Source organism: Ostrea edulis, chromosome 5 (genome assembly GCF_947568905.1).
Source record: "Ostrea edulis chromosome 5, xbOstEdul1.1, whole genome shotgun sequence".
Lineage (NCBI taxonomy): Eukaryota > Metazoa > Mollusca > Bivalvia > Ostreida > Ostreidae > Ostrea > Ostrea edulis.
In genome coordinates, this window is record NC_079168.1 from 34,797,989 (window position 1) to 34,822,074 (window position 24,086).

General features: G+C 34.3%; 2 protein-coding genes across 2 annotated transcripts in view; both read left to right on the forward strand.

The window, feature by feature from the left end:
• Positions 1-8,199, forward strand: part of LOC125652872 (aryl hydrocarbon receptor nuclear translocator homolog) — a 34,293-nt gene extending 26,094 nt beyond the window's left edge. The window contains exons 11-16 of the mRNA XM_048882316.2: positions 49-155; positions 312-462; positions 706-896; positions 1,298-1,464; positions 3,611-3,680; positions 3,849-8,199. Of these exons, the coding sequence (XP_048738273.2) occupies positions 49-155; positions 312-462; positions 706-896; positions 1,298-1,464; positions 3,611-3,680; positions 3,849-4,123 (961 nt within the window). The 3' untranslated portion in view covers positions 4,124-8,199. The remainder of the gene's footprint in view (positions 1-48; positions 156-311; positions 463-705; positions 897-1,297; positions 1,465-3,610; positions 3,681-3,848) is intronic.
• A 6,443-nt stretch (positions 8,200-14,642) lies between these two features.
• The window catches only part of LOC125651954 (putative ammonium transporter 3), a 43,766-nt gene continuing 34,322 nt past the window's right edge, over positions 14,643-24,086 (forward strand). Inside the window, exon 1 of the mRNA XM_048880801.2 lies at positions 14,643-14,971. Within this exon, the coding sequence (XP_048736758.2) occupies positions 14,881-14,971 (91 nt within the window). The 5' untranslated portion in view covers positions 14,643-14,880. The remainder of the gene's footprint in view (positions 14,972-24,086) is intronic.

Sequence of the window (24,086 nt, forward strand, 5' to 3'; positions counted from 1 at the left end):
CCTGTTGTTTAAATTTCTGCCCGAGTCAAAGTCTAAGTTATTTTGTAGAGTGACACCAGTACTTGGATATCAGCCAGCAGACCTTCTTGGAAAATCTGCCTTTGATTTCTACCATCCAGAGGACAAAGCACACATGAAAGATACTTTTGACCAAGGTATGAAGAGGAAGAGCGATATCTTATTTAACAATCTCATTCCTGAAAGTGTCTCATCTAGGCAATAATTGATTTATAGTCGATTTAGGATGCTATGATTATTAAGAGCCTTGCCTGCAACGTTCATCTAACAAATGGGACCCATTTCTCTTTTAGTATTGAAACTGAAAGGACAAGTGATGTCTATCATGTACCGGTTCAGGGCCTCCAATCATGAGTGGGTGTGGCTAAGAACCAGCAGCTTCAGCTTTCAGAATCCCTACACTGATGAAGTGGAGTATATCGTTTGCACAAACACATCTGCCAAGTGAGAATTTATTTTGAATGTGATGCATTTTATTTTGATAAATGTGTAATTTACATGTATAAAAAGTGCTAATAATTTAAATATCAGTAATTGGGAATTATATAATCTTGTGTTACCTGGATATTTTATCTATAAATAGATTGTTTTGACGTTATTCAAATACCATTCATAAAGCATTTTTAAAAACAGGATTCAAGATAGAACACTCTTGTAAGGTCAGTGTTGCCTTTCTGTGTTTTATAGAAGTGTTCAGCAGGGAGCAGGAGCTTCTACTGCTCAAGGAATGCCAAGTGAACAACCCCAAGATCCTACCCCGTCCATGGCCTCATATAACACCCCTCCTAGAGCTCCCATGCCAGCCGAGATGAATTTGCAGTCTGCTAACAAGCATGATTTCCGAGAACCTTTCCAAGATTATAGCGCTGTCCTTACCAGTTAGTTCATAAGAGTTTGTTGATATTATCTGATAGGAAATTATAATCTTTATCAATAGGACTCTTTACATTCATGTTTGAATGTTTTATAGTACTTGCATATACACGTATACTTTAATCCATGTTTACAGCGAAACTCCAGGGCCAGCAAAAAACTATATGTTGTATTAAACCAAATTTCATTAAATCCAATACAATTTTCGTTATATTCCTCTCTGGGGGAGAATGAATATCATTTTGCAATTAAGTGTGAACTCATTATATATATGTGTTTGCTATCTGCGTGCTTTACTGTAATCCATTCTATTTTTAAGAACATAATGTTATTTGGCCCTGATAGGTAAAATGTAGATGCTCTTACAAAGGAAGACAACTCTTTCATATGAAATTTGAATTTACAGGTGCCAGACAAGTCGGTAGACCAGAGATGTACAATTACAACTCACCTTCTCAAATCAAATACCCTGGACAGAATGCAGCCACCAACATGCCCATGTCACAGGCATCTGGGGTCAGAAGAAGCCCCAACCCTGGGGGCTGGGCAGGCACTGCAGGTTTTCAGAATCAGGTGAAATATACTTCTAGTACATTGTTGTTTATTTAGAAGTATCAGGTATTTAAATATTTTTGATTAAGCACTTTTTCTATACATATAATTCATTGAAAGGATTTTTTTTTGTAAAACTGGTAAAAGGGTCTCTATAGATAACTCTTATGTCGTTAAATTTCGTGTATTAGAGGGAGAAATTAAGAGACAATCACTTTTTAAAGTGCTTTTTAATTTTTTTAATTTTAAATTGTGCAGTTTATTTAAAAATTAATTCAATATTTTTTTAAATGTATTTTCAAAAATTAGAATTCATTTCTTACATTTACATTCTACTTTCATGTTTGTCAGAATTCCTAGCTGTTAAAATAGACATACATGTACGATATTTATCATGATTCACACACACATTGTTCACAACTGCAACACATTCAGGAGGAAATGGCTATCATCACAATTTGTAAAGATATCAAAGGCAAAAACAGTGGAAATGTAAATATATGTACAATGTATTTCATTTTACACGGTAATATATTAATTTGAAGTTGTTCAAGAGATTTATTTTAAGGGAAAACAACTTTAAAATCAAAAAGTTTGAAATTGACAAGTTCATTTCAAAATCATATGCCAATATCTTTACTTCCAAGTAAATGCATTGTCAAATACCCACAGATTTCACCTTTCTACTCATGACCCATGGGCAAACACAGAAAAAATATCATAGATGATAGATATGCATGGATTATATAATTGGTGTCATTGCTAAACCTAGGCAGGATTTAAACCAATTAGATTCAGTGTTAGGTATTTTTATATAGTGATGCTTACTTCTTTGAATAAACAGGAATAGATGATTTTTATGCCCCTGAGATAGAAGATCGGGGGGCATATTGTTTTTATCCTGTGTGTCATTCTGTCTGAAACTTTAACCTTGCTAATAACTTTTGAACAGTAAGTGCTAGACTTTGATAGACCTTTCCGTTGGTACTAAACCTTTTGACCTTGACATTTGACCTACTTTTTAAAAAATTGACATTGGTCACAACTTCTAAATGGTAAATATTAGAGCTTTCATATTGCACTTGAGCATTTCTTGTGACAAGATCTTTCTATTGGTACCAAGATATTTGTCCTTGTGACCTTGGCCATCTTCAGAATTGACCATTATCGGGGGCATTTGTGTTTCACAAGCACATCTTGTTCAATTAGATTTATGGTGTTAATGACCTCTTAAAGGGACTGGTTCACGATTTTTGATAAAAATATTTTTCATTTTTGATGGTAAACATTTAAAATATAACTCATTTAATGTCGACAGCCAAAATTTTGACCTTCTGAATGGATGAATAAAAGCTTTATTTTAGCCTTAAATCTGTGTTATGTAAACAAAGACTCGAGTCTTTTTATGTATACAAACAAACAAGTGAAATATTGATTTTGTAATATAAAGCATCTTAATTTTGCATAGTCACAAATTTTGACTTTTAGATAACACATTTTACCCCAAAACTGCTTGAAATGTGAAAGATATAATAAACTTAGATCGATATCCATTTCTTTTAAAAATTTCGTAAACAATAACATACCGCAATCTTTGTTTACAAAACAAATAATAAAGTCTCTAAAATGAGCTTCTGTGATAATGTATGACCTTAATTTTTATATGAACTGTTTTAAACACATTAGATAGTAGATTTTGATCACTATAAGGGAAAAAGAAAATTTTGGGGGAAATCGTGAATCAGTCACTTTAAGTTGTAAGTTTTTATGTACGTTCCAAATTGTAATCTGATTGGTCATTTATAATCTATGAATTTGCATATTTAATAATGATATCTCATTGACTTTGCTTGTGAGTGATTCAGAATAAAGAAGTCAGCCGAGGTATTGGATGAGGAGTAAATGTTGCCTGTAACTGTTTTTAGCTATGCTGTTTTTGCCAGTGTTACTGTTACCTTCATCAGCATTATCTGGGGGTCTCAATTCTGTAGAAAAGCTGAAAACACATTGCAAAAGATTGTCTAGCATTCAACAGTGCCTGGATGCAGAGTGCTTGATTTAAATTGAAACTACACCTCATATTTCCTGTGTAATTGTTGCCATCAATATCTTTTTAATCATGAAGTATTTTGTGTTAATGGAAACATGTCACATCTGTATCTTTCAGGGAGGCACTGATTTTAGCAACAACCCTGCTTCTGGATTTTCACAGATAAGCCCCAACAGCTCATCACCTGGTCAGTTTTACTTTTGTATAATCAAATATCTTTACATGTTATATACTTGATTTCTTTATATTTATTCTCTCCCATGCATATTGTATTTTTACATATTGCAGATGTAGATAATATAATCACTAGTACTGTGTGTTATTTAGCAGAATAAGAATTTTCTTCCTCTTTCAGCTGGACCACCCACCTATACTCAGCTTGGATCACAAAATATCCCCAGCTCACAACCAAATAACTTTCCTCATTCCTCACCCCCCTCCACTAACAGTCAGGGTATGTGGCCCCCTCACTGGCAGGGAGGGACAGCAGAGGCCCAGCAGAACACCCAGGGGCAGCAGGCCCCCAACGGTCAGCAGAACGAGGAGTTCAGTGATGTGTTTCGTATGTTGGATCCTCCTGGCCAAGAGTTTAATGATCTCTCAGGGATGTTTAACACATTCCAGGACTAGAAATGCACAAGGAAGGTGTTTCTCATCATCGTTTATGAAATCAAACATCGTTGTTTTGATACCAAATTTGGTCATATTGTTGGACTTCCTCATTATTTTATTTTGAGTATACAATGTCCTTTATTTTATACATGTACTCGGATTCACAAGTCTGAGAATTTTCCTTGAAAGCATAGGAAACAACTGTCAGTGAGAGTTGTTTAAGTGGGGCAGTAGGTAGCCATTTGTGCTCATGAAATCAACATTGCATTTGTTTCTCATCAGTGAATTTAGACAACAAGAAGTCTCGAACTGAATGTCACTACAATTTCCATTTTGAAAATGTTTTGTTGTTGATTATTTCACAATGTTTTGTTGTGATATTATTCAGATTATAGTCTAGTAGTTATGTTATTGTTATTCTTAGATTCATTTCCACTTTCAGTTTTTTGTGGTGCTTTAAATGACTTTGTTATACATAGGTACTTGTGCATTCAGACAAACTAAAAGGAATTTTGCTGTCAACATATTATTCTCCAAGTGCTGTTGTAGTGCTGAAAAGAGTAAAATTTTATAATATTACTGTAAACAATTCCCGAAATGTCAGAGCTTGAAATTTGAAAAGAAAAAAAAAACAGATTGTGCAGTGTAATTCAATCAGAGTGATGTGTACACTGATTTAATCATTGTGATTATCCCTATTATAGAGGGCATGTTCAATGAGTAGCCATTTTACTCATCACAAATAAACAGATATTGTAATGGCTTATTTTCATGCAGTATGTTTAGTTTCATAAAAATACTTGACTGAAGTAGATGATTTAAAAAAAAAATACTGGATTTCCTACTAAGATTAAGGAAATATATACATGTGTACATAGTAAATATCTTTTCAAAAAAAGATTTCTTGTGATCTGAACATTTCGCTGGATGTAAAGAAAACAGTATTTTCTTCTTTCCCTTCAAGTAATTGGGGAAAATTTGATTTTGACTTCATGCTGGGTTTTTTTTAAAACCAAAATAAGCCATTATGATACAAACAAATTTTGTACATACCTGTAAATGTTTGTCCTGTGCTACAACCTGTTACTATTGTACATTTATATTATTTTATATATGTAGTTTTGATTAAGATCTGTTTTATTTACAGATGCTTTGAATAATTTATTCCATTGTTTTCACATTTTGAACATGAAGGATGTTGTAAATATATGACACCTGTATCAGCACTACTTAGAGAATATATGCTAAGCAGGGATGAAAAAAGAATGGCGTGCAATCCTAGTTAACTCATTTCGGAGACTATGTTTTAGATAATGATTACTTCAAAGAAAAACACATTTACATATTCCATTTTGTATGATTTCCTCCAAGTTATATGTAATGTCAGTCGAAAACATTGTTGCAAATTCAGCACCTCTCCATTATGTAGTAGAAGTCAGAATTGGGTAGGATTCATCAAAGAGATTGTATTTTTAAATCATGTATGATGTTAATCATTTGTAATTTTCATTAAAGAATGGAGGTTTTATATAATCTCAAAATTTATTAATTTTGATCTCAGCTGAGAAATTCAATTTAAGATTTGCCATTTGCTTTTAATGCTTTCATAAATGACACTGAGGTTTTACCCGGAAGAATCAAATACACAGATATTTTTTTTTATTGATTTTTTTTGATAAATGGAATTGTAAATGCTTGTTCTGTTACCTTTTATAGTTTGCAAATTGTTATTTATGATACACATATGGTATGTGTTGATTTTCAGAAAGTATTTTCTTTTTTAACATATTTTTTAATTTACAGTAGACTCACACAATGTTTATTCATATTTATCATGTTTTATATTTTTTACTGTTTTCCTCTAGCTATAAAGTATTGAGGACTATAAACAATTAGATTTGCGGAGATATGTGCATATTATTTGAAATATTAAAAATGCCTTTTTCAACGTGTCAAGAAAAGCCAGTTTTATTGTGATGTATTGAACTACAGTATTTAAATTTTTCATATTATTGTGCACATTATTTTTTCTTTCAGTAACTACAAGAGCTGCAAATTTTGTTAAGATATGATAAGAGCCTAATTTAGCCCCACAAAAATGTGAATTCTGAGAGATTTCAAATACATGTACCTATGTTTTTCAAACTTGAATTCCTTTGTGACAAAAGTAAGAAAATCTTTACCACCAGTTATTAGCCATTTCTTGAAATTCGTAGTCAGAAGTTGCACATCTCATCGTCTGCTGTCTTATTCTTCTTCTTTTTTTTTTTCTTTTTTTTTTTTTTTTTTTTACCAAATCTTAGATTTAAAAGTACTTGACTTTTGTAAGAATGAAACATAGTGACTTTGTGAACAAGATTGATATTTCTGCCATTAGGAATCTTTGAAGGATGCTTATATATCACAATATGATTCTTGTCCATAGTTGCTCTATAATTATGAAAATGGTACAAATATGTGTACATGCAATTTGTTAGATATTTTCTGAAAATATTACATTTAGAAAAATAAGCATTTTGACTTAATTTGAATAGCATTAAGATATGGCATCACTTCTGGTGCTATCATTTTCCAAATGACTGTAAATTATGGGAGGTAAATCATGTAAAGCTACAAGACATCTCTTATGAAATAAAAGATTTTATATCTTACAAAATCCCTTAAAGACTGCCATCATATATAGTCCTTTCAAGAATATGGGAAAAGTCTAACATTTATAACTTCATGTCTTAGGATTATCAGCATTTTTTAAAAGTTACATATACTACATTAATATACATACCATACATGTATAACGGGTATTTCTGCATTTGGAAATTTTTGCAATGTGATCCCGATGAGGTAGCAAATTATATTGTGTTTCCAATTTTGATGATTGCATTTTACCTATATGTATCAATATATATATATATATATTGTGATTGTAATTTTTGCAGTTTTTTCTTATCTGCAAAATTCTGCAAAAAAATGACCAACCACAGAAAATACCCATTATACCGTATGCTCATAATTCAAATAAAACAATCTCTGCTTCAAAAATATATAAGTCAGTAAAAATAGCTGCAGATGATATTGATTTATTAGAGCATTCAATGAGGTGTAGTACATCTCCAGTTTTTAGATCAGTGCAAAGATCATGATGGAACTAAAAAAAAAAAAATCAGCACATTTTCATTTTAGAATTCTTATCTATAACAGATTTTAAAAAGTCTAGTGCATTGCATTGTAAATGCAGCCTGTTGTTGCATCAGATCTACTATATATTCATGTAAGACAACAGAAAAATCCGCAAAATAATGTATAATGTCAGAATGGTTTTCATTTTTCCAAAGATGGTTGATTTTAGTGATGTACATGTAGTTGGAACATTTTTTTTTTTGACTGTGTATAATTTTTATTCATCAGTAAAGTTGCACAGTGCTTCCCAAATGTGCATTACTTTCATTCATTGATATACATGTATATGTTCCTGAATATATCTTTCATTTTTGAAAATCTCAGGAAAAGTCTTGAAGTAATTGTCCGCAACAACATTCTGACTGCAGATTTTAGGAAATGAATCTGTTACTCTGGTGATCGGTATAAAGCCAGCGTAAATGTGCCATATATAAACATGTCGTTTCTGTACATCATTGCCAATATATAGTCTTCATTTGTAAAAAATCAAACGATGCAAGTCACTGTAGCTTGGTCACAAGTTGCGATAATTTTTTAAAATATTTAAATTCCTTCATCTGTGCTTTTCATACCAGATGATGAGGAACTGTTATTTTGTATCTCGGTCAAATCAAAAGAAATCTTTTAAATATTTCATTAGTTTTGATTGTATATCCTTGGAGGGTTTTTTTTTTCACTCCTTTTCAGATTTTTGGTCAAGTTTTAAAACTTTTATTTTGGAAACTTGAATGTTTATTGCGGGAAAGCAACCTTGATTTATATTTCTTAAGAAAACTTGGTTATACACATATTGTTATTTCTACAAGTGTATTTTATAAACATCAAATCTTGTATGCCTGTGTTTCGTACATGTAAAATGTGTTTTTGTTGTCATTCCTTGTAGTATGTTAATAAAATCATTTACATGTAAATATAAATTTTTGGCTGTAGTTCTAACATTAAAAGACATCTAATACCGGGTACCTGTAAAGTGCGAAACGAAACCCACCAAAACAAAACCTAAGGAAATGAAACAGATTGTATAACCAAACTCTTTTAATTATAATAATTAAAAATGGTATCTTAAGCCCCTGTGAAAGTTACAACATATAAATAAAATTCGCCTCCCCTTTGATGTAGGCTTTTGGCTTGACTGATACAAATTTTAAAAGTTGGAAAGGGGGAGGGGGGAGTAAGCACAAAGTACATAAATACCATGTGCTATTAGTTTCAGATCCATAAATTTCAGAACGGAGGGTTACAGTCTCAGAGGTCTGGGGAAACGCACTAAACGAGGGGTGGGGTCGCCGGCGTTGGATCACTTCGATTTCGTTTCGCACTTTACAGGTACCCTCTAATACCAGGGTAATATGAGAATACTCAAGAAAGAAAGAAATAACATGGCTACATACTGTAGTCTAGTTCACACTGAAGAGTTCCTTATCATGTGATTAAGGACATGCTTGACATTTTCTTTAAAATTACTTTTTCATCTTGATACAAAGAATTCTTGATTTCTGCAATAGGTTTAAATTTTATATTGTAGTAATATTACCATTCTTTGTGTATTGACCTGTAAAGCAAACATACTGAGTACATGGTTATAATAAGCAAAGGTGCCTCTACCAAAATTGTGAAATTCTCGGTCCCAGGGTCAGGACTTGTGATGTTGGGGTGGGGATCTATTGGTCATAAATTGAATTTGTATGATTGTTTAAAAATCTTCTCTGATACTGGGCATCTAGCAGATTAACTAAGTACATGAATTTGATGAGCAAGGGTGCTTCTACCCAATCTGATTAAAATCAGCTCCTCGATCCGCTCCTTTATATATTTTGTCGCTACAAGCACATTAAAAATAGAGGAGCGGATCAAGGAGCTGATTTTAATCAGATTGGTCTTTACCAAAATTGTGAAATTCATGGCCCCTGGGGCAGGGGTTCAGGCCATAGGGTGGGACCATGTAGTGAACAGGTATTGAATCTTAGCTTGTGAAATCCATGGTTCCTGGATCAGGCCACATAATGAAAATGTATGAAATACTTATTTTTTCTTCTCTCTGTTCGCAGTTGGATAAACTAAATGCATGGCTCTGATGCTCTTAATGTCTTCTTAAATTGTGAAATTCATGGGTTTAGGCTTTGGGGGGGGGGGGGACTCCCTATTTGGGTTATGATACTTGGGTGACCGTTAAGGCCTGTGGTCCTCTTATTTTATCATTTGGGCCATATTTTAAAAACGCTGTGGTAGATTTTTTTAAACTTGCAGCAGGGCATCTGTTGACCAGGGGCTATCAGATAGGGCAATTTCATAGGGGTATTGCTAAACAAGGGGAGATAATTAGCTAAATGTAGTACAAAGTAGTAACTAAATGATATTCTCCAGAACCACTGATCAGATTTTACCAAGCTTGCAAAACAGGATACTTAGATGATGTATATTTTAAATTGTTCAAAGGCTTTACCCCGGGGGCAAAGGGTGTGGCACCAAGGTGACCATTATTCAATAACTAATGGATCAAACTTCTAATACACATGCCTTTGATAGACACCTACAACGTATTGTTTAACAAAAATCATTTGGTGTATTTATCTCAAAAGTTTTTTCCAATGTTATTTTTGGGCCAAATGTAACGTATTTGATGGAAAGACACCTTTTAGTGTGTTGTGTCATAATTCAAAAGTTCAGTTTCTAAACTTAAAGTTCAATGTGTTTATTTCTAAAAATTCAAAAAATAGGAAATTAAATTTTTTTAATATAAAAAAACTAATTTTTAAGAATAGTGGCTTCATGTACAAGTTGTCTAGGGTGTGGGGAATTTTTTTTTCTAAATTAAAATGATATAATTGACGTACTAGAGACAAAAGAGGCTGCCAATCGTAATATTTTGCTATGTGTTTACCAATGGCACAAACATTTCAATGGTACATGTATTACATAAATTTTTTTCTTCTAAATCTAAATATTCATTAAAATGACCATTCAAATAAAGGAAAGGGGGTCAGCTGAGGCTCTCAATTATAATCTTTGGCCATGAATTTACAAATGGCATCAAAATTTCAATTATATTGTGTAATTCAATTTTTTCAAAATATTTAAATCATCAAAATCACCATTCAAATGAGAAAAAAAAGAGGTCAACTGAAAGTGTCAATCATGATATCTGACCATGAATGGCCAATGACACCAAAAGTTTAATGATATTATATAATTGAAAATTTTCAAAAGAAAGATTTAAATCATTAAAATCACTGTCTAAATGAAGAAAAGTGGTAAATTAGGCACCAAAATTTCATTTATATTACAGAGTTCAATTTTTTTCTTAAATTGTTAACATCACCAGCTAAATGAGGAAAAGGTTAAAGGTCAACTGAGGCTGGCAAACGTATTTCTTGGACATGGATATACAAATGATAAAAAAAAATTAATGGTATTTTTCTTTTAAATCAAAACCATTTAAATCGCCATTCAAATGGGTAAAAAGGGTCAAGCTAAGTGTTTCACCCTGAAAGCAGTAAATTACAGATATTTTTCGTTAGTGGTTAGGGTCTGGGTCCCTGAGGCCAAAGAAGTTCAAGACTCAACCATATTCTGGCAAGATGATGGCCACAATATTTTGGGACGCAAAAGGCGTTATCATGTTGGATTTTTTACCCAAGAGAACTACAATAACTGGAGTGTAAGTACTATGCAAACTTGCTAGACCAGCTGAGAACACAGGCACCTGAAGTATGGATATTACTAACCCCCCCCCTTTTTTCATAATTTTTTTTTGGTGGCAATAATTTCTCTGAAATGTATGAATTCCCAGTCTATCTCATCCCTCTTTCGATTCATGTAATCGTTTCACGCTTTTTGTAAGCTTTAAAGATTGGCCTTCTACCGGTATAAGTGTATTTTATTATACCGGTAGAAGGCCAATCTTTAAAGCTTACAAAAAGCGTGAAACGATTACATGAATCGAAAGAGGGATGAGATAGACTGGGAATTCATACATTTCAGAGAAATTATTGCCACCAAAAAAAAATTATGAAAAAAAGGGGGGGGGGTTAGTAATATCCATACTTCAGGTGCCTGTGGCTGAGAACCGCCATCCGTGAAAAACGCCGAGGTAAACTTTCTAAAGGTGTTTTGCTGCAACAGGACATTGCGAGAGTCCACACTTGCAAAGTTGCAATGGATGCTGTAGAGCGAAACAGGTATAAATTAATACCACATCCTGCCTATTCGTCTGCCCTAGCTCCTAACGACTTCTTGCTATTCCCAAACTTGAAAAAGGATATCCGTGCACATCATTTCCGGTCTGACGAAGAAGTCGTGACGGCCGTTGAGGAGTAGGTCCTGACTTTTTTAGTTCTAGGCTGATGACACTTGAACACCGTTGGTCTAAGTGCATCATACTAGAGGGCAACTACATCGAAAAAGAAGAGGTGGCTCTCAACCGGAAATAAGTTAGGCTGGTTACTTATTGACTCGCCCTCGTACTTATAGTTATATTGCTGCAATAATGTTGTCCTCCCAGACTTCTACATCACCTGAGTCACCCATTCACTGTCCGTTAACATTTGAACATAATCAACTTCTTCTCTGAAAGTACATATCCATGTTTCATCAAATTTTATTTAAAACATCTTTGGGGTAAGAGGAATTAATGTTGTGAATTTCATGGTCATCTGCCAAAATTGTGAAATTCATGACCCCCAGGCCAGGATTTTGGGCACTAGGGTGGGGCTGAATTAGATTCTTCTATACTTCTGTATATTGTGAATAAATACTTCATGCACGGTTAAGAAGAGCATGTAGCCCTCTACCAAGATTGTGAAACTCCTTGCCCTTGTATTAGGGATAGAGCTAAATAGGTAAAAGATTGATGCTATTTCTTCTCTAGTAAAATCAGCCTCTGTATTGTGACAATATCTGTTTGTATGGTTTTGAAGACCTGCCAAAAATTATAGAATCCATTACCCCTCTACCCAGGCTTCAGAGAGTGACAGTCGTATGATGACAGTACAGTACATGGATTTTGTTTTAAAATGCTCTACCCCTGGACATTGAAAAACCCGAATCTGGAAAGCTAGGGACAATTTGTTTTGTTTTTAAAAATAATTAACACCTTGTGGAATAATGCTGTTCATATAATAGTGCTGTATGTTACTTAGTCAGGTGACTTGACGTTAAGGTCCATGGGCCTCTTGTTAACATTCTGACATCTCCGGACAATGGGCTGCAGTTCAGAAACATATTATCTCGGTGCAAATATGACCCATGTATTTTAGAAAATCAAAAGAAAAACCGACACATTATCCACTTGAAATAAACCTAGGTAAACCCCCCCCACCCCCACCCCTTTTCCCGAAATGTCAGAATGTTAAAAATCGAAGAGGATTACGTTAATGCAGCTAGTTATCATGCCGGAGTGTGTTTGTGAGATGACAAAGTATTTTGCTCAAGGTAGCGCTATCCCCGTAGGTTTTTGCAAAATCTTCAATTAATCAAACGTTGTGCATGATAGAAATATATATTACGTAGGGAATTTATTCATAGGTATAATTGTAAACTTTGGTAAACTATTTGATACTGGAAAAAGTATGTATTATCTATGAATAATCAGTTATCCATACCTAAAAAATGTTGTCAAGGGCAATAACTGCCATTCTGGTATTTTCTTTATTATCAGTACAGTATATTATATAAGAATTTTCGTGATATCCATAATTTAATACTTTATAAACTTACATGTATATTTATATAAAGTAGCAGAATTTTTTAAACTGTTAGAATCAAAATGTTTTCATCTTAACCAGATTTTGTGTATTTTATACTGCTTTACGAAGCGTAAAACTTATACGGTACCAATTTTGATGCACCAGATGCGCATTTCGACAAATAATGTCTCCTCAGTGATGCTCAACGAAATGTTTGAAATCCGAAATAACAATAAACTTGATAGAGCTATTTTAGGGGGAAACAGAGTGCCAAAAAGTGGTGTCAAATTCATCTAAGGATAAGAGCTATGCATGAGGGAGATAATCCTTGATTTTGAAATGAATTTCTAAATTTTATCACAGCAATTAAATATACATCTGTATTTTCAAGCTAGTAACGAAGTACTTAGCTACTGGGCTGTAGAGACCCTCGGGGACTAACAGTCCACCAGCAGAGGCCTCGAACCAGGGGTCATAATGTAAAACTTATACGGTACCAATTTTGATGCACCAACGTGCAATTTTTTGATGTTGATATATACTTCTGTTCATGTAAATGTGTGTCTGACATTCTTAAAAAGGATGACAACATCTGAATTTTCTTTGGTTATTGATTAAACAAAAGTATATTTAGTGGAAATCAATAGTTTTCCACATCGGACTCATAAGAATGCTTAGTCACACGAGGATGGAGTTAAGTTAAAAAGATTGGATAATCTTTACATTTACCCATGTTTCTTTGGTAGTAAACTCATACTGGTTTAATTTTTTCTCAATAAAACAAAATATTAAATAAATATATATGAGGAGATATAGATGTCAATGTTGTTTGTATCTAGCTGCAGAACTGTAGCTCTCTGAGAAGATATTGGGATCTTAGAGAGCTACAGTTTTGCAACTAGTTTGTAGGATACAAAAACAATAGAAGCATTGGATTATTGTTCAATTCCGTCCTTACAATAAAAACCATCCTTACAAATTAATTTCAGATGGCCTAAATTGTATAGGCGTTTTTCACTAACCTTTCTGTGAGTGAATTTCTTGAATTTGTGTTTACTAGGCGTACTCTCAGTACTTTGATGGTTTCACCAGCTTCCAGTTTTATTGGAACATCACTTGACCTTTTCCGACAATTCGACTTCACGGAAAAGGCTGAGCAAGGTTCCAATTGATATACATGTATGTCATATTTGTTAGAAAACGGAATTCTAAAACAATAAAAACAAAGTTGGGATTTCAAAATAACTCAGAGAGTTACTAGATCTAGTATATAAAAACCAGTAGACTTTGATAGCATGTAAATTCAGATTCCATTAAATCAAGGCATTTTAAATCTATTTTACCCGGCCAAGAATGCATACTTTTCTCTTCACCAGAATGGAATTACGTGATTTAAATATCTTTTGGGGTAGTGAGAACGAATGTCAAAAAGGCGAAAATAAAGCAAGAACAAAATATATCAACAAAAAATAGATATTTGAAAATGTGTATAAACTCAAATATATGAGCTCAATTCGAAAAATCTAGAGCCCAAGTATTGATTCAAATTACGCAATCATATGTGTAAAAATATCTGTTAGCAAAAAATAGAATACACTTTTGTGATTACCTTAAAGTGCAATGTTGTCATAGAAAGGAAATGCATCATTGGAATATATATTGGTAGAGGACGTTATGTTTGTGCAACATTGGTAATTACGGCATGTGATCTATTGATTGAAGATCATAAATAGGAACCACGGTCGAACTACGCGATAATACCAATATAGTGTCATTTTGACAATCTTAAAAACAGATTGCCGTAAACAAGAGTTACGTGAAGGTATTTTTAAAAAAATCCTAACGATCATATTGAAAACAGGTGTTACGAACTTTTGATTACGGTCAAATTGTGATTGTTTGGGAAAAGAAGAAATGAATGATTCAAAGAGGTTTCGGATAGAGACCCATGATGATGCCACGTGGATCCTTACCTGCGCTTTCATTATTTTCACCATGCAATCAGGTGAGTAGTATTGCTAATTGCCGCTTTGATATTTAAAAAATCTCTCTCTCTCTCTCTCATTCTCTCGCCATCCGGAAGATGAAAAAATAGATTAGTAGTATTGCTTACTGCGCACTGATGTTAATTTTTCCTCCCTAGCTCTCCCTCGTCGTCCGGAAGATAAACAAATAAATGTACTAAGTACATGGACCATACATAAAAACCACTAGTATTGCGAGTAACGTGTGAATTTAATACCCCCTTCCCGCAAATACACACATTTTTCTAGTAGTGGGTCATTGTGTCCTCTCTCTCTCTCTCTCTCTCTCTCTCTCTCTCTCTCTCTGACGCGCAGTGATTAGTAAAGTCATTACATGATTGAAATCTCACAGTAATGAAGTTGATAAAAATTAATTATCTGCATGACAGATTATAAAGATTCTCGTCCCGATATTCAAAGAAAAAAGGGTTATTAATCCTGATAAAGACTTTCTGCAAGAGATTAAATCCCGTCCCAGAAGATGAAAACGTAGAGTGGTTTTCCTTTGGCTGGTACTGTGATACTTTGAAATAATTATTTGAAAATTGTCAGTGTCATGTATAATGTGGACGATCCAGCATGTATGTTTTTATTTTGTTTGGGATACAAAATCCAAAGCACGGTAATATTTTCCGTTCTTTGATATCAAATGTTCACATACAGTACTTACTAGGTAAATGAGAAGTTTCCTAATATAATAATATTTTGTCTGGCATGTATACATGTAATGGGATCTAATGAGACCCTCATACTAACATTAAAACAGGGGGGGGGGGGTATATGGATTTAATGAAGCGATCGACAAATTTGATTTCGATGAATGACCTTGACCTCTATCGGTCACAGCGTTAACCTTCACCTTTCAATTTTTTAATCATGAAGTATCTATCTTATTATGTTTCCCCTCTTACAGGATGAGACATATTGTTTTTGTGCTTTCTGTCCGTCCGTCCTTCCTTCTGTCCGTCCGTCTGTCACAAAATCTTGCGAACGCTTCTTCTATATGGCTTATTGGATAGACATGAGACTTTGTACAATGTTTCATTATCATTTGTAGATGTGCATATTTTCTGGACGTGAGGATCCAATTTTTTTCTAAAAGTTATAGTGGACCTAGGAGGGGTGAAGGATGTGAAATAGCCCGAGAACAACTCTCCTCCAATACGGCTTATCCGAGAGACTTGAAACTCTGCATAATGTGTCATTGCAATTTGCAGATGTGCATGTTGTCGGGACAGGATAATCCAATTGTTTTCTTTAAAGTTATAGTGGATCTAAGAGGAGCGTAGGATGTTAAATAGCTTGTGAACACTTGTCCTATATTTATCATCGGATAGCCTAGAAATTTTGTACAATACTTCATTATCATTTAATGATGTTCTGATCCAGGGATTTAAAATTTTGTACAATACTTCATTATCATTTAATGATGTTCTGATTTAGGGATTTAAAATTTTGTACAATACTTCATTATCATTTAATGATGTTCTGATCCAGGGATTTAATATTTTGTACATACTTCATTATCATTTAATGATGTTCTCATCCAGGGATTTAATATTTCTATGCAATTTACAGTGGATCAAAGAGGAGTAGAAAGCATAAAGTAACTAGTAATACCTCTCCTTCATGAATGTATTGGCTAATCTTGAAACTTATTACAGAGCATCATTACAATTTAATGATGTGCATATTATCAGGACCTTAGGGCCCAATTATCATGACTCCCCTATTTCAGGGGGAGACATTGTTTTTGTACTTTCTGTCCGCCCTTCGGTCTGTCACAAAATCTTGTGAACGTTCCTCCTTCTGTGTGGCTTATCGGATAGACTTGAAACTTTGTAGAATGCTTCATTGCAATTTGCAGATGTGGATATTGTCGGGACAGGATGATCCAATCGTTATCCTTAGCGGATATAAGAGGGGCTGAGGGTGTAAAATAGCTTATAAACATTTCTCCTCCTCCATGGCTTATCGGATAATCTTGAAATTTTGCACAATAGTTCATTACATTGATCTTACCCAGGGATCTAATATTATCCTACAATTTACAGTGGATCAAAGAGGAGTGTTTTATAGATTTATTTGTTCCAGCATGGGTATTTCTGCATAACAGTCATTATATTTGTATCATATGCAACAACGACATTGGTCACATCGATGTTGAATCTTTTCTCCGTCTTTTTTCTCAATGCACAAAGAGCAGTTCATAATGTCTATGTTCCTGTTCCTGTTTCCTCATCCATACCGTGTAATACATTGAGGGGAGGGGGTGTAATTTGGAGCATTTTCAATTTGGGGTGCTTGGGAGACGTTTATTTTTAACAAAAACAAATTATATTTTAACTCTAATGTTAAAGTTTAAAAAGACAGACCAAAATCGAAGTTCAGATCTTTGCTTTTGGGAACATTAGAAATTTATTTCCGATAGGCTAGAAGTTGGTAAATTCCAGTTGATCAATTGTAACCGACATTATAAAATATACCCGAGGTACATAAACCAGGTGGACTCCCCCTCCCCTGCCCCGTTTTTTGACAACATTGTTTTATTTATTCACAAGCCAAGTAAGATATAATAGCTGATTAACCCTCCATCTTTTTATAGTAGTATCAAATGGTACGAATATAGGCTTGAACTGATGAATTGAACCAATGTATTTAAGGATGAAGTTGTGGCAGCATAACACATTGAGAATTGTATAAACCGCTGAACACTGCAGTGGGACCCAGAAATAACAGTATTCCATGGCAAATGGTTCTCTGTCAACATTGCGTCAAATGGATTTCTATAGATATCCAACCGCCAACACCGCGACCGTCCGCGTGGATTAATTTCCTCTGTTAATTTGAAAATTATTAAGTGTCCTATTGAGTTCTGGGAGATAAAACGTAGATCCGATTAATTCATTTCCAATTTCTTTTATAATTTAGTATTGCAAAACAAGTCAATCAGACAGAAGTCATACTTCGTAAAGAACATTATTGCAATATTAAAACTTCAAAGTACTTGGTTTTTCTACCGTTATCAATCAATCTTCAGAGGCTTTTTTTCTTAAGGTTTGAAGTGTACACATAATAATGTCAAATAAATTTCAACATATCTATCATCTGTATTTTATATCATTTACATTTTCTACAATATTGTTATTGTTACTGCCGTGTTTAATCTATATTCTAGTAGCGGATCCCGCAAAATCTTTTAAATAATCCCATACAAAGGTCCTGCTCAAAATCAAGTTACATGTACATGTATAGATCTATTTTTTCATAGTATAGTATACAATATTAATCTAAAATTTAACGCTCCTGATTTTCGTTCACCTCCCCCTGTAGAGAATTGGGCACTGCATAAGATAAGTCTCCTTTGTTCTGGACTGTCCTTTGCCCTATTCACAGGTCCGACCACAAAGTAACTCTGAGTTGCTTCCCTTCTTCACCACCTCTATTTCGTGCTCCCCGTTTTCCACCAGACATGTACATGTATGGTAGAGCTACCCTAATCTCGGCTGAGATTCGGCTTGGCTGAATATTTTGACTGACGCCTTCACCGAATCTCGGAGCAGTCCTTCACAATTCATGTCTGGAAAATTAATTTCAGTTCGGCCGGTTCTAGCAATTGATGTGCATTTAGGTGACACTGCTGTTCGCTACAAATGTGATTTGACTTTTGAACTAACTCTCAATCACTATTAATTTTGCATTGCTTACCGTCTAGGTATGAAACTCCTTAAATGAAATTAGTCACTAAATTTTCCGTTCAAATATGATTCCATGGCACAATATTTTATCTCCTGAAATTGAAGAGTTCCTATAGTCTGTTTTATCTAGTTACTGATACATTGTATCTCCACATACCATATTGTATTTCGCTAATTTAAAAAAGAAACTATTGGAACTTTTCAATTTCGGAAGATAAAATATTGCGCCATGGAAGTCATCATTTGAACAGAAAATTTAGTAATAGTTTATTTTATGGAATTTACAAACTTAGAGGAGAAGTAATGCAGCATTAACAGTGATACAGAGTTGGTTTAACAGTCAACTAACTTATTTGAAGTGAACAGCAGTGTCACCTAAGTGCACATTAATTGCTAGAACCGACCAAAGCTGAAAGTAAATTTCAAGACATGAATTATGAAGGACTGCTCCGAGATTCCGTGAAGGCGTCAGTCCAAATATTCTGCCAAGCCGAATCTCAGCCGAGATGAGATCCACCCACGCGTCATTTCCTGGGGTCAATCTCAGTGCATGTCCGATCCACTCCACTTTCTTACTCCGATTATGGTGCTGATTTCATCGCTTTCTGCTCTTTCTCCTTATGCTTCATTTGTGATCGTTTCGGACCAAAATGGTTTCAGTATTTAGTTCGAGCATTTGTAGTTTTTCGTCATCTTTGTCCGTTTTCCGATTTCCTGCTACATAAAGTAGTACGGATATAACTTCTGATCAGGATTTTCTTAGATAATCGGTTGTTCACCCTGGTCTTAGATAATTCGTTGAAAGCGCTACTCGCATGGCCCAGCCTTCTTGTATTTTTCCTTGTTCATGATAGCACCAGTATGATATTATATAAACTGTCAACATCTACTTTATTTACCCTTGGTTTGCGTCTTTAGTTTAGTCTCATGACTTAAGTTTTTGCATCATTGATGTTTGTGAAACTGTATCAGTTTGTTCTTGTAAGACGGAGAATCTGTTTGTGAGACATAATTTTTAGCCTTCAATTCAAAGTGCTGTTTTCTATCCTGCTGTGAGTAATTTTGCCCTGATGATGACTTAGTGGTAATTACTTTGAACGTCTTCTCTGTATGCTTGCACTGGACCCCCCTCTACTCACTGTTTACCACATGGTCTGTCTTTCTGAGTTATATCCATGTCTGACGTATCTTCATACCTATTCATTTTCCCCATAATCTTTCTTTTAGAGTATATATTTTCAGTGGTACTATTTATGGTATGCCGATATGTTCTGTCTTACTCTTCGATTAAGTCCATATCTTTTTTTACACACTTCGAAACGGAAGGACTATCCCTGATTCTTTTTTTTTTCTTCTTCTTTTTCTTTTTGCATATCTCTCAATTTTTCGGAACTTTTAACAAACATAAATACAAGTTAATTTTATTTTGAGTTATTTCCCTTTGATCATTTGATTTTAAAGAGCCATTCCTTTTCCGTACAAAGGCTCGCTCAGTAATGATAAATAGAAAGCCCCTTAAAATCGGGACTTTTCAACATGCATCTCCAGTGGTGTTCGAGGACAGGACCCCCAACTTCCCCCGGCGGTCCGTGGTCCTCAGATATCCGGTGGCATTCTGATTTATTTTTTTTAAGGAGGTACTCTACATCGTCATGATGGCTGACTTCCTTTTAAAACATGGATGAAAATATGAATATCAGCAATATTTATCTATTCATTTCAAAAGTCATCGCCTAGCCGAGTAGCTCAGTATGTTAGCACGTCGACTGCGAATAAAAGATGGGGAAAAGCACGTCGACTGCTGAACTGTAGATCGAGGGTTCAAGTCCAGTAGGGGTTTCAAATTTTTTTCAGATTGCTTTCTACTAAAACTGCATTTTTTGACTAAATAAAGTATTTGAAAGTTTTCAATTTCAAAATATTGTGATACACATCCTCCACTTTTCATCCAGATCTGATGTAGCATACCTCCTTAAATAATTTTTTTAATTAATCAAAGTTCTTAGTTTAAAAATATTTTTCTACCATCTTCATTTTACCCGAAGAAAATTATAAAAAAAACCAAAAAACCGCGTAAAACAAAATAAGTGCAGAATCCCAAGCTATGAATCACTGGGTTTTAACACAATCTGAGGAAATTGGTTTATATACATGTACCAATATAGCTGCAATAATGTAGCCCTCTCTGGTTTTTTTTGTTTGTTTTTTTTTTTTTTAGGGAAAGGGCTACAACTCCTTAGGATTTCCGTAATGGTGCAAATCACTCCCGCAACATTTGCGCTCATTCTAAACATTTCCTGACTTTCTTTACGTAAATAAAATGATATTCTATGTTTCTTAGTCATTATATAAATTTACAACCTGCAACTTTAGATTTGTGAGGCTCTATTCTACCGTTTTCAACAATTTCGATAAATTCCAATTTCTCGATTCATATTTGTGCGCCATGTTTGATGTACTGAAGTTTCAACTTCCGGTTGTCAAGTCATTTGTATATGTCATATAAGGTAGTATTTACATCAATGGGAAAGTATGGAGGCGAAAGCTATTTCGTCGGTATTGAAAAGGTTTGAATTTAATATCAAGTTAAAAACCGAACAGCAGAGTGTAAATTCTTTCTGCAACAGTATGATTTTCCTTTCTTTGTCGAAGTGGCTCGAGTAACTACATTTTCGCACTGATTGTCAATGATTAGGCTTTTCATTAGATCCACCTACGAGATCTCGCGATAACAAGCATGGCGGAGCAGACGAAGAATTTTGCATGCTGTACATTATATTTAATGAAAAACACCTTTATTAGACATGCCCGAGCACAAAGTTGGTACTCCTTTTGGTGTAAACAACATTTGGGAGTAATACACAGAGTTTATTATCGGTTATTCATAAAATTATTTTGCACCATTACGGAGATCCTATGGAATTGTAGCCCTATCCCGAAAACGTCAGAATTAAAAAAAAATTGGATAGGGCTACATTATTGCAGCTAGTACCAATACAGTAGAGAAGGGACCTACCAAACCGCCATAAAAATTCTCGATTGCTCGCTCCAAACTCTCACCAGCTATTAGTTTCCGAGTTCAAACGGGTCAGCCATATCTAACTATAAATTTCCGCAGCAACAGATATTTTAAGATATTGTCCAATTGTCTTGCACGTTTTAAACTCGAGTCATTCGAGGGTATGAACTGCGACGCTTCACAACGGCATACTTCAAAAAGCGCGTTAGTGAAGTATCACTCATATTCCATTTCTACTTTCATTCCTGTCGGAATTAAAATAGACGCACTATATTTATCAAGTAGTTCTGTATTAATATATGCATTGTTTGCAACTGTATCTCATTCACAAGGAAATACCTATCATTATAATTTGTGAAGATATCAAAGGCAAACACATTAGAAATGTAAGCATTAAATGGTATAGATTGATAATTTATTGTTAAACACACCCCTCGAGAATTTTTCATTGGAGACGTCACCATCGCCGGTGAAGGGCTGCAAAATTTAGGCCTATGCTCGGCGCTTACGACCTTTGCGCAGGGAGGGATCTTTATCGTGCCAAACCTGCTGTGACACGGGACCTTGGTTTTTACGGTCACATCCGAAGGACCATCCCATTTAGTCGCCTCTTACGACAAGCAAGGGGATACTGAGGACCCATTCTAACCCGGATCCTCTCGGGACTAAATGGTATAGAAGAAAAATTGTCTGTGTAGACGTTAACAATGTGATTAACTCATATTTCTTGAAATCATGTATTTAATAGGAAATCTACCACGATTATTGCAAAGATCAAAGGAATGCTGCGGTCATTATTCTACGATATACCTTGATACGTAATAACTGATTATGACAATGACAATATCTTTATTCTCTTAAACTGATTTACAGTGTAGAGAAATAAACAAAGTAAACGTAATATAGATATACATGCAAATCGTGGGTAATGGTACATTTTGAAAAAGAGAGAGAGAGAGAAAAAAACTAGAAAACAATGTTGTTAGTGGGTGGATTGATTAACCTGGAGAACATACTCTCTCAGAAATCATTTTGATAAATTTACTTAAATTGATTAATTTACTTCTGTTTTGTGTATTAAAAACTTGTTCAAATTTAAAGATATTCGGGTTTTTATAGTAATAGCTTTCTATGAGCAATGCCCTTGATTGTTTTATAAAATTATCATTACAATTGAACAGATAATGAAATTCATCCCCTATCTCTTTCATATTGCATGAGAATATTGATACACATCTTGCTTGCACTTCGAATTTTGCTAATGCAACAATAAAGTCGATGACTGATAATTCAATTCTATAATCATAAAAATCAATATATGCACCCAGGGGTGCATACGCCGAGTTGCATGCGATACATTGTAAAGCCAGGAATGATGTGGCATATTTATAATTTTGAAGAACTAATTGTTGGATATAATGTGATAAATTCTTGTGAATACATTTTTAAAAGGAGTTTGGAGCTAAACTTTACGAATTACTGTCCAGAAACCATATTTGTCTCAGGTTTTCAATCTATTTTCGGTCACTGTGACCTTGACCTTTGACCTTTTCTCTCCAAAATCAATAGGGCCTTGCTTTGCTGGTATCCAACAATATATCCAAGTTTCATTTGATTCAAATTAAAAAAAAATTCAAGTTATCTTCCTGAAACCAATTTTTTTTTGGAATTTCAAATCTATTTTCGGTCACTGTGACCTTGACCTTTGATCTATTTTTTTCCAAAATCAATAGGGGTCTTCCTTACCGGGTACATAACAAGATCTTTAAGTATCATTTGATTCGGATTTAAACTTTCTGAGTTATCATCCGGAAACCAAATTTTTCTGAAATTTTCATTCTATTTTCGGTTACCGTGACCTTGACCTTTCTTCATTTTTCTCCAAAATCAATAGGGGTCTTTCTTACCTGGTAGCCAACAATATATCAAAGTTTCATTTGATTAGATTGTAAACTTTTCGAGTTATAATCCGGAAACCAAATTTTTCTGAAATTTTCATTCTATTTTCGGTCACCGTGACCTTGACCTTTCTTCATTTTTCTCCAAAATCAATAGGAGTCTTCCTTACCTGGTACCCATCAATATATCAAAGTTTCATTTGATTCGAATTTAAAATTTCTGAGTTAAAATCCGGAAACCAAATTTTTCTGAAATTTTCATTCTATTTTCGGTCACTGTGACCTTGACCTTTGACCATTTTTCTCCAAAATTAATAGGGGTCTTCCTTACTTGATACCCAACAATATATCAAAGTTTTATTTGATTAGATTGTAAACTTTTGAGTTATCATCCGGAAACCAATTGTTGACGCCCGCCCGCCCACCTACCCGCCCGCATCACCAAACCAATAGCAGAGTTCAACTTCGTTGTAATCGGCTA